This window comes from Dermochelys coriacea, chromosome 4 (assembly GCF_009764565.3).
Source record: "Dermochelys coriacea isolate rDerCor1 chromosome 4, rDerCor1.pri.v4, whole genome shotgun sequence".
Taxonomy (NCBI): Eukaryota; Metazoa; Chordata; order Testudines; family Dermochelyidae; genus Dermochelys; species Dermochelys coriacea.
In genome coordinates this window covers 28,058,881-28,075,798 of record NC_050071.1, presented here as the reverse complement: position 1 = coordinate 28,075,798, position 16,918 = coordinate 28,058,881, and the positions used below count along the sequence as shown (strand labels likewise).

The following is a 16,918-nucleotide window of genomic DNA, read 5'->3' as shown; positions in this document are numbered from 1 at the left end:
GCTGGAAATGTGTCCTTTGGTATGTCATCAACACCTGAAAGCAGCCTATTGCTGATTAGAAGGAGGAGAAAGAGAACGCAGGAGGACATGTTCACCAAGATAATGAACACCTCCGGGACAGACACAGAGCTGAGAGGGTGGAGGGTTTTATTGTCCGAGAAGTTAGACATGGAGAGCAGGAAAGCTTCCAATGAGTGAGAGCGTGCGATGCAGGATGAGATGCTTTGGATTATGAGGGACCAAGCAGACATGTTGAGGCATCTGGTTGAACTGCAGAAACAGAAACAGGAGGGTGGTACCTCTGCAGACCCTGATGGACAGCCAGCCAGCATCGCCTGTCGCAGAATCATCCTCCCCAAAGCGTTCCATGAGGCGTGGGTGAAAAGTCCCCCTCACTTAACTCGGGGAAAGGGCACAAGGAACAGAAGGAGCCCATTCACAGACCTTTGATGGTCTGGAATGCAGCGTTATGTCACACAGCTTTCCAACTTTACAACCCCTTTTCCCCCCAAGGTTACTTTTTCCCCCCGTTCTCCCTCTTTACTTATGCTTGTTAAATAAAGTAAATGGATTCAAGAAATAAGTTTTCTTTATTGAGTAGAAGCAGTGGGCTTGGGTGGTGGGGGGTTGGCTTTACAGGGACAATGATACAAGCCAGGTGAAGGTTTGAGAAAGCACAATGCAGACAAGCAGTTCATATTACTGTGACCCACTACTGAAACGGCTTCGTGGATGCAGCGCCCCTTGCTGTGCTTTTCTTATTGTCCTGGTGTCTGGCTGCTCAAAAATGGCTGCCATGCGATCTGTCTTAACTGCCCACTCCTGCAGGAAAGTTTCTCCCCCCCCCACACACAGATCTTATGTAGCTCACAGCAGGCAGCTATAACCATGGGGATGTTCTCCTTACTAAGGTCCAACCTTGTTAGTAGACTTCTCCAGTGCCTTTTCAAGTGACCAAAGGCACATTCAACCACCATTCTGCACTTGCTGAGCCTACAGTTGAACCGTTCCTTACTGCTGTCCAGACAGCCGGTGTATGGCTTCATGAGCCACGGGAGCAAGGGGTAGGCTGGGTCTCCCAGAAGAATGACAGGTATCTCAACGTCGTCAATGTTCATTCTGTAGTCTGGAAAGAAAGTCTTGGACTGCAGCTTTTTGAACAGACCCAAGTTCCTAAAGATGAGCACGTCATGAACCTTTCCCGACTATCCTATGTTGATGTAAATAAATCGCACCCTGTGATCCACCAGCGCTTGCAACACCATTGAAAAGTATCCCTTTCAATATATGTACTCTTTGGCAAGGTGGTCTGATGCCAAGATGCGGATAGGATATGCCTGTCATCTATCGCCCCACCGCAATTAGGGAACCCCATCGCAGCAAAACCATCCACTATGTCTTGCACATTTCCCAGACTCACTAACCTTCGTAGCAGAAGTCGCTTAATGGCCCTACACACTTGGAGCACAACAGTTCCCACAGTTGATTTACCTACTCCAAATTGATTCCCCACTGATCGGTAACTGTCTGGCGTTGCAAGCTTCCAAACAGTGATCACCGCTCGCTTCTCCACTGTCTGAGCAGCTCTCATTTTTGTGTTGCTGCACTTCAAGAGGGGAAAGCTTTGCACAAAGCTCCTGGAAGGTGGCCTTCTGCATTCGAAAGTTCTACAGCCATTCCTTGTCATCCTGTACCTGCAAAATGATGCAGTCCCACCAGTCAATGCTTGTTTCACGGGACCAGAAATGGCGCCCAACAGAGTGCAGATTCTACGACTGCCAGCAGTAACTGCTTGCAGAACAGTGCTATGTTCCACGCGGCAGACCCTACTTCAGCTCTGGAAATACTGTAGGAGAAGGCTCAAAGTGTTTGAGATGCTCACAGGAAGAGTGCACAACTGAGCAGGCTCCATGCTTCTGGGGTTAGGGCGTACACGCAGCGGTTTTAAGGCATGAAAACCACCATGTTGTTTGCCATTGATTTGAGGGAGGGAGCACAGTGCATCATGGGATGCCGACACAATGTTTCCACTCTCCCCTGCAACAATGTTTTGGTCCCATAAGGCACTGAATAAACTTTCCAAAACACACTGCGGAAAGTTGCATTTTGGGATAGCTACCCATGATGCACTGCTTTGTGCACTGATGCAGGCACTGCTAGTGAGGACGCACTCCATCAAGATAATGAGCACGGTGTGGCCATGCACAATCTACTTCATTAATTTGGAGGCTTGAGGTCGAATTAGATAAAGTTGACTTAATTTTGTAGTCTAGACAAGCACAAAGTAATTCTGGAAAAATAAAATTGCTCCTAAAACAGTTATTAACAGTTATCAGTTGTTCTATGCAAGGCTAGCCACAAATTTTTTTGGCCACTAACAATTTACATGCTGGCTGCTTCTATCGAAAATTTTAAGAGTAAGTTAGTTTCGTCCCTGTTAAACATGAATCTTCATGAGTGCTTAGCATCCTCCACTCCTCTCAGCTCAAATCAGGTTGTTCCCTCTTGCTCTTGGCCCAGTTGCCCTAAATGAAGATAGCGAAGTAGCTAACATAAGGCTCCTCCACCTCGGCTAATTGCACCTGACGTTACAAGTTCTGCAGGAACTGCTGCACTCTTTGTACACTCCACAGTAACCCTGGCCCCAATATAAACAAATTCCTAAGTGGACTTTATGAAAACCACAAAAATCAAGATAAAATTAGAACAACTTAAGCCCTCATCCAGCAAAGCACTTACTAAACTTCAAATACTTTGCTGGATTTGGGCCTTAATTAGCCTGAATTGCACATGGCAGCTGGTTCCAGAGCATGGGAGGCTAGTGGGTCAACATGAGCTATATTTGTGGGTTCTGCATAACAGCCAGCTCCATCCCTGTTCTCTTAAACTCCTCAGTGTGATTCCCGTCAGGGGACCTTTGGAGCCTTTACATTTGGGGTAGGGTAAGCAGTTTTAAATGCAACATTCTTACTTTGTAATTGTTGTAATGTCTATTATCTAGTTGCTTTAAACTGAGAGGGTGTGAGGTTTTTTAAAGATGGAAATTGAAGGTAGTTTGGAAATACAGAAAATCAGAGCAGACATTTTGGCAGTAACACACACCATACAGTCCCACCAAACAGAAGGGACAAGAGAGCACGAACAAATCCAGAAGTATGATAAAATAGCCTTACTAGATGGACAGCATGATCTATTTCTTCAGTAGTTATGCCTGGTTTCACCATCATGGCAGCAACATCCAACACTTCTCTAGCAAGCTGTAAGTGAGACATCAGGAACTACTTATTCAAAAATATACACAGCCTGAGCCACTAGAACACTGACTGCTCCACCCTTGGGGGGTTACTCAATCTCCTGTGGATACAATCAGGGTGCTAGGGAAGTTGTGCTAGGATTAAAGGGAAAATTGGGACTTCTGGATATCAATGGGACTTGTACTTCTAAATCACTCAGACACCTTGGAAAATCCCACTCACTGTTTATAATTGGACACAGAATCCTGCCAAGTGAAATGAACCACTTAATTAAACCTGGAAGTGTGGTTATTATCAAGAAACTAATTACAACTGGAAAGTTCTTATTCAACAGATCTACTTATTTTGGAGGCTGCTAGTCCTGTTAGCACCACCATCAACAACTATAAGAGAAGGGATGGAATTCTGTTCTCACTTATACATAGCCAATAATTCTGTTGATAAAGTTCCCATTGCAAAATCTTTGTTACTGGATATATCAGAGCTAGAAAGTAGCCAGCTTGACTTTCAGATCTCATGGTTGATTTTGCAATGGTGACAAATAGAAAAATCTTTTCACTTGCAAAATAAGCAAATTTGATCTGGAGTTGCTGGGAAAGAAACAGAGGCAGAAGCATTCCAATTTTAGTCAGTCACCTTTCAGAGTATAACTGCACTTTCAAAGTTCATACCCTTAAGGTGAATTGTCATAAACTAGTAAAATCACGAGTTCTCTAGATTTATGGAGAGCATACACATTCTGTAAAACAAACTCACCCTACACACTAATCGCATTCCTTCTATATCTTCACATGAGAGGATTTTTATTTGAGAAGTTCCTTTAAGTGCCTGTTCTGATTCAGACATACCTGAAAAAAAAAAAATTGGATTATATTTAGGGTCAATTTTTACGTGTGCGCGCGTGCGTACACAGAGCACAAATCTCTCTTAATGTATTTAAGGTAATACAAATGTACCTCCTTTCAACAAACTCACTGACAACAAATTCGCCAGTCAAGGTTAACATTAACATCTGACCAACCTCAATTCACATGCCTTCGCACACAAAGTCCCCATGTCCTTACCTCCACACCAAACTCTCATCCATTTCCAGCATACGATCACACATAATGCCCACAGCCAATTACTCAAAGTCTTGCTCAAACATACAATTTTAACTCCAACATCAGATGTTTTAAGGAAACAGACCTTTCTGTCTATTGGTAAAATATAGTAATATTGCAAAGGGTGACGTTAAGGCTATATGTTTGCATTTGACTGAAGAACTGGTTACAAGCTAGTTGAATGAATAATTGTCTACAGGAAGCAGAGACCATTACAAAGGCTTGTGATAGTAGCTAACATTGTATCACTATTGTAATAATTGCTGTACCTGTCGGATAGAAAAGTGTTCAACTTATTCCCACTGTGGCTTTGTGCAACATCAGTTTTATAATTTCAGTTAAAAATAAATAATGACTGACTATCAAAATCAATACTTTGTATTTTAATATTTAGTTTAACAACAAATAATTTAAGTTTGACTAAGGTTTAAAAATGAATTCTGAGTAACACTTTTTTTATTGTCTAACATTAACTTATTAGCATTTCCCAACATAAAAAAGAAGATTTTTTTATAATTAAAATAATTAAAGAACCAAATAGGTTTTGAAGACTCTTTCTCTCCATAAGTAAGAGCCTGGCACTAAAATGCTGCGTGTCTTAGTTTGTCTTCTCCAATGATTGCTGTTAAAAAAAAACAAAGTCATGCAAAAATATCTAGGGACCATTTTACAGTTCCTGATGTCACTGGGAATAGTTTCATGGAGTCAACTTTTGAAACAACCCTTGCTACATATAGGTACTTGGTTATTCAGTAAGGCATAGACTTAGTGCTATATTTTGAGAGAACCGAGTTCAAAATGCACCTGTGGATGACAACTTACTAGAAGTTCTGGAGTATCTATGAAACATATGCAACCTTATTGCTGAAAGGATTTTGTCACAAAAGGACTATTAAAGACAAATTCCTCTCTCCAGTTACTTTGTTATAAGAAGTTTTAAGAATACGTGCAGCCTAAATCAACAAAAGTAAAAATTTTAAATTATGATGTGTTTCAAATTACCTAGTGGGTGATCAGCATAATCTGGTCTCTGAATATAACTTGGCACAGGCCTCGTTGGCATCTAAATGAATCACAGTCAAAGCTAGTTAGATTGTAAAAGCACTTATAGTCATAAAAACAAGCAAAGACCCATATATAAAACTCAGTACAATTAAACCTGGCAAATCATACTCATTGCTAATCCCCACACTCTATAGTTTACACACACACACCCCTCTTTCTCTACTCATTTTTCAGCAAAGATTTAGCAGTAGAGCACTTTTCTGAAGTCTCCTATTACTACGTCCTCATTGCTTTTATGCTACAGAACCTTTAGTAGCCTAATGTGAAGCTTCATAAAAAAAATCACACGTCACATGTCGATTTTGGGATATGTTATCGCTGCTGTTTCACAGTGTTTGTTGACTTACTCCAACTTGCAAAATTCACTAATTGCAGATGGATCTTCCAGTTATTAGTACGAATTAGTGAAATTTTACCCTTTTTTTTTCCTTCATTTAAACATCCCATTTCTTATCGCTCTTTACTGGGGTTTCACACCATTCAATCTTCCAGCAACAAGTGGCCAAGAAGGCAAGGATCTAACTACGGTAATGCTGTGTTGTGCTGGCTAGTGGTAGAATCAATATTCCCCATTCCCCCGTCCCAATAAATGCACAGGATCTGGGATGTACTCAGGCACAACTGGGCTGTTCTACCTACCCGGAGTACATTGAGAAAAACATCAGGAGGATACTTTTGTGATGCGGGCTACACTACAAGTAAATTTGATAGACAGAAGCACAAATAAAGTGTCGCTAGGCCACCATGCCTGGATATAATCTGTAATGTATTTTAGAGTACTTGTTTCTTCTGTCCTTTCAATAGATTAGGCTTCAATTCTGCAAATGCTTAGGCCTTGTCTATCCACAAGTTTGCACCAGTTTAACTAAAGGTGTGTTTTAAAATGATTTAGTAAAACCAACACAAAATCCTATATAGACCATCTTATTTCAGTTTAAGAATGGCCTATACAGATTACGTGTAAATTGATTCATTACCAACTTAAACTAAACCAAAATAAGCTGCTCAAACCAAAATATGAGTGTCTACACAACATTTTGTGCTGGTTTCACAAAACCAGTTTTTAAACTCATTAAAATTAAGCCAGTGCAACTTTCTCATGTAGACCATCCATTACACACAAGCGTAACTTCACACACCATGAAAAGTCCCATTGACTTAGATGAAACTACTCACTGCATAAAGTCAAATACGTATGCAAGTTTTTGCAAGATCAGGAGCTTAATTTTTTCATGCTTTGTAGCCATGGGAACAATAGTGTGGTGTTGGCAGCAATATTGTTGCAGGAGCAAACAGCTCGGATGCATCATAAACCCATAACTTTCAATGGGATTTAGGTGCAAAAGTTTGAAAATCTATCCCAATATAGTTTCACAAATTTCCAACAAACCTAAATTTTGTTTATTTGGGGATTTTTTAATTATTCTCCTTCCTCCCCTTACTCTCCTGCAGTGGGATTAATTTCCAACCTCTATTACTATTTTAACTCATGCATTCTTTATGATTATCTTTCCCATTTTTCACCATAAAACGTCCCATACCAGACATCATGAATGGAAGGATCATACTAGGTAGTCTTAAACACACACACACACACACACACACACACACACGTAATAATACACATATGTAACCATTTTCTCTGAATTACTCAATTGCCAAGGTCTTTCCCTCCTGATTTCGTTGTTGAAAACATCTGAAAAAAAATCAGATATTATTTCTGCCACTTGTAATAGACAACATAGCCACTTACTAGGGGATAATGTGGCCTAAGTTTACCAGTATATCGATAACCAGCCCAGGGATCTGTGTTAATGTCATCTTCCACAGTCCAAGACGAAACTTCACGTTTAGTTTTTTCATCTTCTGCAAAATAAAAAATAAAACTAAATTTCAGGATATTGGGACAAACTAACCGCCCATTCCAAAAATGGGGAGAGTATTGAAAGGTGGCCTGAAAAGACAGAACATCTCCATTTGCACTTTTTTTTTTTGCTTCTTTACAATATTCACAAAGAAAGTTTGAAAGTGTATTTGTTTGTTTTCAACTTTGTTTTCCCTGTTTGGTTTTTTTTTTTTTTTTTGTTAAAAAACACTAGAAGTGTAGGTCTTGTCTACCCTGTTTTTATTCTAAGGAAAATGCAAAGATTTGTAGGACAATGATATTGGAGACACCACGCCAGTGAAATCTAATTATTGAGGGGAAGCGATTTTCATTCAGGCTCCCCAATACTCTGTTCTGTGTTTTTATTAACTCTTGGGAGACAATTCATCTCTGCCCCTTCAGTTAAGGCAACGGTTCTCAAACTTTAGCAATCCGAGGACCCCCATTTTTATTTAAAAATTTTCATTGATTCCCCAAACTCACCACTCAGCCCCAGGCCCCGCTCCCACTCCACCGCTTCCCCCAAGGCCCCACCACAGTGGCGTAACCAGCATGGGATATTTGGGTGGGCCCCAACTTCAGGTGGACGGGCAATTACGGGGGGGGGGGGGGGGAGCTGGGAGGGCAGCCTTCCCCCACCCCTGCAGCCGGGCTTGTCGGGGGCCATGGATGGACTTTCTGGCCAGAGGCACTCCAGGGCCCCAGGCACACACCCAGCAGCTCTGGGAGGAAATGCTGCTTTCAAGCATGTATGACTCTCAGCTCCCTTCCAGGTCCTATCACCCCACACGGGGCCTGGTTCCCCCAGGCAGCAGGCCTACTGTTTTTGAATATCTCCTCTACCACCACCAGCCGCCTGCTCACTCACCCTCCTCCTAGTGGCAGATTAGCTACCAGGCCAACCCAGTGCCCCCAAAAATGGGCACTCCCGTGCCCCAACCTGTTCTACCCACCCACAGTCCTGCCGAGGAGCGGGATGGGAGTGTGGGGGCTTGCCTCACTCCAACTGCCCCACCAGTGCTCCAGTCTGAGAGCAGGGTTGAGGCACGGGGGCTTGCCCTGCTCCACCTACCAGGGCCTGGCAGGAGCGCTGGGCAAGCGGAGCGGGACAAGCGCTTGGGCCAGAGCACAGCCATGGGTGGGGAGTGGGCCTGGATGCTAAGTGGGTTGGCCATGTCCCACCCAGGCCCACCCGTGGCTATGCCCCTGCCCCACTGCCACCCCTCCTCTTCCCGCCCCCTCCCCCAAGCGTGCCCAGTCCCCGCTCTTCCCTCTCCCTCCCAGCACCTCCTGCATGCCGCTGAATGGCTGTTGCGCAGAGTGCAGGAGGCCCTGGGACGGAGAGGGAAGAGTTGATCAGCAGGGCCAGCAGCCCCAGACATGACTCGCAGACCCCCAGGGGTCTGCCGACCTCAGTTTCAGAAACGCTGGGTTATGGGATTCTCGTTTTGTTTTGTGCGAATTAAAAGTTTCCTTCTTACAGAAAGAGAAGGGACTAGAGAGGCCATCCTTCCCTCCATGCCCTTCAAAGTAGTGCAGTAAGTTCCCTCCATCATGAGTAACCCCAAGCTAATGCAATACAGTTCTTTATCAGTTTTCCAAGAGAGCTGGAGAAGATGACTGGAGTACTAGAATATCATAGAGAGATAAGAGGATTAATTCAGGGGTAAGGGAGTAGCCTTGCTGCATCATCTTTAACTAGCAACGTGATTACTTGTTTCTGCTTTCCCATTTTGAGATCTCAGGAGTATGAGAACAGACTGCCATGGCAATCCCAATGATGTAAGTTCATCAGAGTCTGCGTGTCTAGTGTTGAGCTGACACTGAACAATGACTGATAAACATAAGGATTTTTGTTCTTTAGGTGAATCCCGCATGGGACAATTTAAAAAAAAAAATTAGTTTTCAGGTTTGCATTTTCTGAAAAGCTTTAATAAAGTACTGTTTAGAATCATCTTGAATTATCCGTTAGAATTCAGGAGTTAGTGGCATCGGGGGAAGGGGAATTGGAAGAGTCAGGACAGTGAAAAACTGCTCAAGTGCTCTCAGGCCTTTATGCTGCTGTAAAGTGAGTAGCTTTACACTGAGCTGTCAAAACTGTCACTGACAAGTGGGCAGGAACACTGTGGGATTGCACTGGGAGGATTAATTGCATCAGTGCATCTAAAATATTTGCATTTCTTGTCTATACTGCCATTGCAATGGTGCAAAGTGATCCAATACTGAATACTACAGTGGCAAGAGTTGCCTGGGGAAGAGTCTAAATTAGAAAAATTCATTAGTGTTTTTCTGTGCTGCTCCCAAACAATAAAAACACAAATTTATTCTGGGAACAAGAGTCTTACTGAGCTTAAGACAGGTAAGGTAGGGGGTGGGAAGAAGGAAGTCAAGAGTTTGGCTTCAAGCCCTCTCACTTATTTTTAATGCCGATTCCCTTTTCATCCATTTCTTTATTGTTGGGTATTTTTCTTCCCCACACACTTCTAAGGCTGCCCTCCCAGCCCCCCCATAATTGCCCACCCCACCCAAAGTTGGGGCCCACCCAAATGTCAGACTTATGAGTAATGTATCCAGTCAGAGCAAATGGATCATAACAACCAAAGTAGAGTGATTTGAATATATGAAATATTGTTATCGAGAGATAACCACACAGGCATGTAAATTAGACACCCACAATCAGAGTTCAAGGAACTGTATACACACAACAAGTCTACAGTTGTAGAACATACAGATGAGTTCATACGAGGGAAAATTTGCCAGTCTTTTTCTGCGCCAGTGCTATTGACAGTGGAACCTGTAGCATAGGCCAAGTGCATGCGTTTCTACCCACTAAAAACTCTAAAACCTGGTTTCACAACAGCTTCCACCACTGGTAGCGCTTGTGTAAAAAGATGTTACAGAGCTTTCCTACATATATATAAGCACTAAATGTCCAGCACAGCTGTACTCTGATTGCCTATCTGGGACATTTCCATTTTAGTATAACCATTCAAACTTTTTTTTTTTGGCCTCAGGCATTTAAAATACAAAATGCAAAAAGTGTGGCAATGTCTCAATGCCATAACTTGTTCTCCTTTCTCTGTTCACAGTTTAGCTCTCAGCAATATTTCAGTCACACACAGGTGTGGCATGAATAGAAGAGATTTATATGCCACAACTCTTTAGCTTTACCTAGCTCTATAACAGTAGTTTAGGGCCTAAGCTGAATCTCAGATGTGCAGTGCACACTGCCAGGTACCTCAGAAAAATCCACAGCCATGCTTACACATGCATGCACATTAGTGAACATGCAGAGTACGTTGTATAACTTAGGTCAGCATATAGCCCTTATTTTGCATTTTGAAACTAGATTGGAAACACACACACACACACACACACACACACACACTTCCAATAGCATGAATATTTGATCTTCATATACAAATTCAAAACTGAATAAAGACTGGATAAGGAGCTTACTTACTTGCTTTCTTGTGTAGTAACTTGTGAGTGGCCCAGCTTCCCTTAAAACATTCCTGAAAATGAAAATATAAAAATCACGGTTGTCTGGGGCAGAATGTGACCACCACAAAATGGATGACAAACTATATTTAACAAGGATTCTATTATCTACTTTAGCAAACACTCAAGAAAACTACTTTAACTGCCAGTGTTAAGACTGGAAAATACTGTATTCAACCGGTTTATAATGTAAAAGAGAGGGAACCGAGCCAAACAGCTGCAACCATTCCATTATAGCAAGTTGATTTCCTCTCATCTCCTTGATATTATCCCAATATTACTTTTCTGTGTAACCAAGCACTGTAGTTGCAACAAGGATGTAGTAGTATCGGGCAGTTCATAGAATCACAGCAGTCAGAAATGAAAAAGCTCATTCAATCATCCAGTGCACCTCCCTGCCAATGCACGCTTGGTGCTTACCACATTTCCTAGTGTTTCAAGTGGGAGGGGACATGTGCAGGAGAGGTTCTCTAGCATAGGAAGTGACTTGCAAGATGAAAATGTTTGGGAACCAGACCTGGGACCACGATGGTCCCCTCCCTGGGCTGTTGGGGCAGGATAATTCCTCTTGCAGCATGCATTCTGCCTGCCTCTGTTAGGGCGCCTCTGTAGGGGCAGCAACAGGGATCAACTGGCATGATGTGCGCACAGATGAAAGATATATGGGTATGTGTGTGTGGGCATGCACTAGACAGGAGGTGAGCAAACTATGGCCCATGGGCCACATCCGGCCCACGGGACTGTCCTGCCCGGTCCCTGAGCTCCAGGCTAGGGAGGCTAGCCCCTGGTCCCTTCCCTGCTGTCCCCCCTCCCACACAGTCTCAGCAAGCTGCACCACCAGCTGTCTGGCCTGCCGCTCCTGCCAGGCAGCACAGGTAGTGTGGCTGGCTCCAGCACGGTATGCGTGAGGGGAGTCCCAGGGGGCAGACAGGGAGCAGGGGGCAGTTGGATGGGGCGGAGGTTCGGGGGGAAGGGGCGTGTGATCAGGGAACAGGGGCTGGATAGGGCATGGAAGTCCCGGGGGGGCCTGTCAGAACTGTGCATAGGGGTTGGGGCAGTCAGGAGACAGGGAGAAGTGGGGGTTGGATGGGGTGGAGTCCCAGGGGGGCAGATAGGGGTGGAGTCCCGGTGGGGGGGCAGTCAGGGGTCGAGGAGCGGGGGGGCAGTCAGGGGTCGAGGAGCGGGGGGGGGCAGTCAGGGGTCAGGCTGTTTGGGGAGGCACAGCCTTCCCTACCTGGCCCTCCATATAGTTTTGCAACTCCCATGTGGCCCTCGGGCCAAAAAGTTTGCCCACGCCTGCACCAGACAGAGAGAATAGAAATAGAAAATAGAGAAAAATGAATGGAGATAGTGAGCCTGAATGTAAAGCATGGCAAGAGTGTGTGTAAATGGGAGGATGTGTATGGGAGAAGAGAGAGAGGGAAAATGTAGATAGAAAGAAGGACTTCATGGAAATAGGAAAAAGCAAAGGAATGAATCAGCACTGAACGGGCGGGCAGGGTGGTATAGTGAATGGTGGGAAAAGAGAACGGATAAGAGTTGAAGGAGAGAAACAGAGGATACGGAAAGGATCTGGGGGCAAGCAATAGATTAAGGTAAAAAACAGTGAGGGAAGAAGGGATTAAGATAGAAGGGTGGATGAATAAAGTGCTGAAAAGGAACCTCCTTCAGCCCTCGCTGGCAGGGCAACATATGCCATTTCTAAATAGGGCTGGTACTTGGGAGGAAGACAGCAGGGGAAAGCTGAAAACTAAGTTATTGCCTATTAGAACTGCAGATTGATTTCTGTGAGTAGGGAAAGAGGTGGATTTGACAGCAATGGGTTGTGTGTGTGATTTTCTACATGCACAGAGGTCTTGCCTCCACTTGTGATAGCATGTACCCTACATGTAAGCTACATGCCACAGTGAAAAAACAAACTCCCCACACAATGCAGAATGTTATCTACACAGAATAGTAAAAGGCTCTAGCAGGGGTGGGGAGACAGCAGGTAAAGTTCCTAGAGTGGAAAAAGGCTTCAGTGGTGAGGAGCTGCTGGAGCCTTTCCCCGCTGCCTCCTCCTACCAGAGCCTTGCCCCACCACTGGAGCCTTTCAGCGTGGCAGGGAAAGGTCCCAGCAGCAGGGAGGCAGTGGGACCCGACACTGCTGAAAGTAGCAGCATAGGCAGGAGGCACTGCTTGGGTGTGTAGAGAGCCATGTAAAGTATATCCCCAGGGGTGGACAAACTACAGCCCAGGGTCTGCATCCGGCCCTTCAGACGTTTTAATCCAGCCCTCAAGCTCCCACTGGGGAGCAGGGTCCAGGGCTTGCCCCATTCCAATGCTCAAGCCGGGGAGCAGGGTTGAGGGCTTGCCCCACCCCACACATGCTGTGGCTCCACGCAGCTTCAGGAAGCACTGGCATGTCCTCCAAATCCTACATAGGGGCAGCCAGGAGGGTCCACACACTGCTCCCACCCCAAGCACCGCCTCCACAGCTCCCATTGGCTGGGAACTGCAGCCAATGGGAGCTGCCTGGCCGCCCTTCCATGTAGGAGCCGGGTGGGGAGGGGAACACAGGACATGCTGCTGCTTCCAGGAGCTGATTGAGGCAAGCACCAACTGGAGCCTGACCCCCTCCTGTGCCCAAACACTCTGCCCCAGCCCTGATCCACCTCCCGTGCCCCAACACCCCTCGGTCCCAGCCCAGAGCATCCTCTTGCACCCCCAACTCCTCATCCCCAGCCCCACCCCAGAGCCCACACCCCCAGCTGGAACTGCACCCCCTCTGCACCCCACCCCCTGCCCCAGCCGGGAGCCCTCTCCCACACCCTGAACTCCTGATTTCTTGCTCCACCCCAGAGCCCACACCCCCCAGTCGGAGCCCTCACCCCCTCCCGCACTCCAACCCCCAGTTTCGTGAGCATTCTTCGCCCACCACACAATTTCCATATCCAGATGTGGCTCTAGGGCCAAAGAGTTTGCCCACCCCTGGTATATACCCTAAGGTTCTGGCATGTTTTTACTCACCTAAGCAGTGCCTCGCTATCTACAATGCTATTCATACCCATGCTCGGGGGTATGTAGTTTATGTACTCTACACGCCACCTTACGTGTAGACAGTCACACACAACACATGCATGCATCATATATACTGTGTGTATGCATGCATGCATAACACGATACCTTTCAAGTTGTTCATTCAGTCACACTCTGATGAGTTGCCTAAAGAGTATGGCCAGGCTGCCTGACTCTTCCACGCCAGCCCTTGGTGAAAGTCACTGACTTTCTCCACTGTGCTAAGCATCGCATATCTCTAAACAGCAGATATTTAGTCTTTCTCCATATATCTGAAAGCCTCATTACAAATGGTGTTCTATTCTTAGCTCTAAACTTTCTGTTCTTGTAGAAGACAGTCTAATTCACAAGAACATTTTTTGGTTGTATTTAATCACATTAACTGTTTGGAAGAGGGCAATTCCATTGATTAACATCAACAGCTGGAATTTCCGAGAAAAAATAAGCACTTTTTTCCTTTATAAGGAAAGGCTAGTGCTACTCATGAATCATCACAATTTTAAACTGCTAGCCATAGCCAGCAATTTATCAAAACCAGTGTGTGCACATATTCAACCCCTGACTACTACAACAGGTCTGAAAACTACAGGGTGCAATTTAACACTAAAATGAAGACATCCGTTCCTCCTCCCTGAAAAAAAAAAAAAAGAGAGACCGACCCCCAATTAGCCCCTCTCTTCCTGGGTGGTGAAGTGTGGGGGCATGAGGGAGGAGACGAGACTATACACATGGACTCACAAATTATAAACAAGTGTAGCTATGTTTGAAAATGATTGGCTTCAATGGGAAAAATTACTTTTAAAAGGACACTATCAGCTTAAAATCTAATAAATTTTAAAAAGTTAAAAGCAATTTCAAGAACCATTTTCTATGAGTCCTCCTGACAATTTTTGTGGTTTACAGTCATGTGAACCTATTTTTTTTCAAATGTATTTCTCTTCTCTTTTGCTGTATGAGGGCACTGCATAAAGGGGAAAACTGACTTGTAGAGGAAACAGTGAAAATTACTACATACAAAATTAGCTGAAAAACTGTCCTCAGCTCTTGGCTATTGTAATCTTAGATGTAACTTGAAACAGCAGCATAAAAAACAGAACTGTAACTTTAATTTGATGTTTCAGAGTAGCAGCCGTGTTAGTCTGTATTCGCAAAAAGAAAAGGAGTACTTGTGGCACCTTAGAGACTAACAAATTTATTAGAGCATAAGCTTTCGTGAGCTACAGCTCAAGTGAGCTGTAGCTCACGAAAGCTTATGCTCTAATAAATTTGTTAGTCTCTAAGGTGCCACAAGTACTCCTTTTCTTTTTAATTTGATGTTGTCCCTTTCAAATTCACACATTTATTTTGGCTTCAAAACACTACAAACAATTACAGTAATTCTGTACCTAGACAAGAGCTCAACCTGATGCTCACTAGGAGCAGCGTGTTCAACTTGCATTTTTGGATTCAAGTTAACTGGATACAATCAATATTAAATCTGTGGGATTATTTCCCTTTCAGAGATAGTTTCTGTCAATCAATCCAACTGGCTTCTCCCTCAGGGAGCCAGCTCAACATCTGCTGATTGAAATGTTGATATAGGTATGCACTGTAGCATTGCTTTGCTGCCAACAGCATTTTCTGGCACATGTGTACTACAAATGTTGGTTAAATGTTGTTACATACTCTGTTTACTGATTATATGTAAGAAAAGCTGTAAAATGGACAATTCTACAACATATTCAAGGATCTGCTCTTCATAGAGCAAATGTCAGGTTAGCTCTTGCTGCAGCAGTCATTCCGGATACTTCTATCTATTATACTTGAATGGTCCCCATTACCATGGTCCCTGAGAACCTCCATCTTCTGTAGATTTAGCCTCACAACAAACCTGTGAGGTAGAGAAGCTCTAGTATCTCAACTTTATGCATGAGGAACTGAGGCATGGAGATACTAAGTGTCACACAGGTAGGATGTGGAGGAGCAGAGATTTGAAACTGGGCCACCAGCATCCTAAATACTGGACCATATTTCCTCTCACAATCTTTACAAGGAACACTCACACCTCCTTTTAAATATTTACAAAATCATTTCTTGCAGTCTTAGACTTGAATTCAATCAAAAAGAATGCAAGTAATAGAAGGGAATTAAGGCTTCACTAGAAATGCTGCAGCTGTGCCATTTTAGTGCTGTAATGTAGACACGTATTACAGCAACGCTTCCATCGCTGTAGTAAATCCACCTCTCCAAAAGGCCGATGGAAGAATTTTTCCATCAACCTACTGCTGTCTACACTGGGGCTTAGGTCAGCTTAATTATATACATATACATATATATACACACACATACATACACACATTAATTATAAGAACAGTCATACTGGATCAGACCAAAGGTCCATCTAGCCAGTATCCAGTGGCCAATGCCAGGTGCCCCAGAGGAAATGAACAGAACAGGTAATAAAGTGATCCATTTCCTGTCGCCCATTCCCAGCTTCTGGCAAAAAGAGGTTAGGGACTCCATCCCTGCCCATCTTAGCTAATAGCCACTAATGGACCATTCATCAATGAATTTATCTAGTCCTTTTTTGAGCCCTGGTATAGTCTTGGCCTTCACAACAGCCTCTGGCAAGGAGTTCCACAGGTTGACTATGTGCTGTGTGAAGAAATACTTCCTTTTGTTTGTTTTAAACCTACTGCCTATTAATTTCATTTAGTGACCCCTACTTCTTGTGTTATGAGGAGGAGTAAATAACACTTCCTTATTTACTTTCTCCACACCAGTCATGATTTTATAGAGCTCTATCATATCCCCCATTAGTCATCTCTTTTCCAAGCTGAGAAGTCCCCGTCTAATTAATCTCTCTTCACATGGAAGCTGGTCCATACCCCTAGTCATTTCTGTTGTCCTTTTCTGAACCTTTTCCAATTCTAATACATCTTTTTTGCGATGGGGCGACCACATCTGCACACAGTATTCAAGATGTGGGCGTACCATGGATTTATATAGAGGCAACAGGATATTTTCTGTCTTATTATCTACCCCTTCCTTGATGATTCTCAACATTCTGTTCA

The 16,918-nt window shown here is 44.1% G+C and overlaps 1 protein-coding gene across 2 annotated transcripts in view; it reads right to left on the bottom strand.

Annotated features, from left to right (window-relative positions):
- METAP1 (methionyl aminopeptidase 1) overlaps positions 1-16,918 on the bottom strand; it is a 43,336-nt gene that overhangs the window by 12,487 nt on the left and 13,931 nt on the right. For both annotated transcript variants that reach the window (XM_038398103.2, XM_043513966.1), the window contains exons 2-6: positions 10,771-10,822; positions 7,176-7,288; positions 5,360-5,420; positions 4,011-4,102; positions 3,174-3,257 (exon numbers count right to left, since the gene is read on the bottom strand). In XM_038398103.2, coding sequence (XP_038254031.1) covers positions 3,174-3,257; positions 4,011-4,102; positions 5,360-5,420; positions 7,176-7,288; positions 10,771-10,822 — 402 coding nt within the window. The remainder of the gene's footprint in view (positions 1-3,173; positions 3,258-4,010; positions 4,103-5,359; positions 5,421-7,175; positions 7,289-10,770; positions 10,823-16,918) is intronic.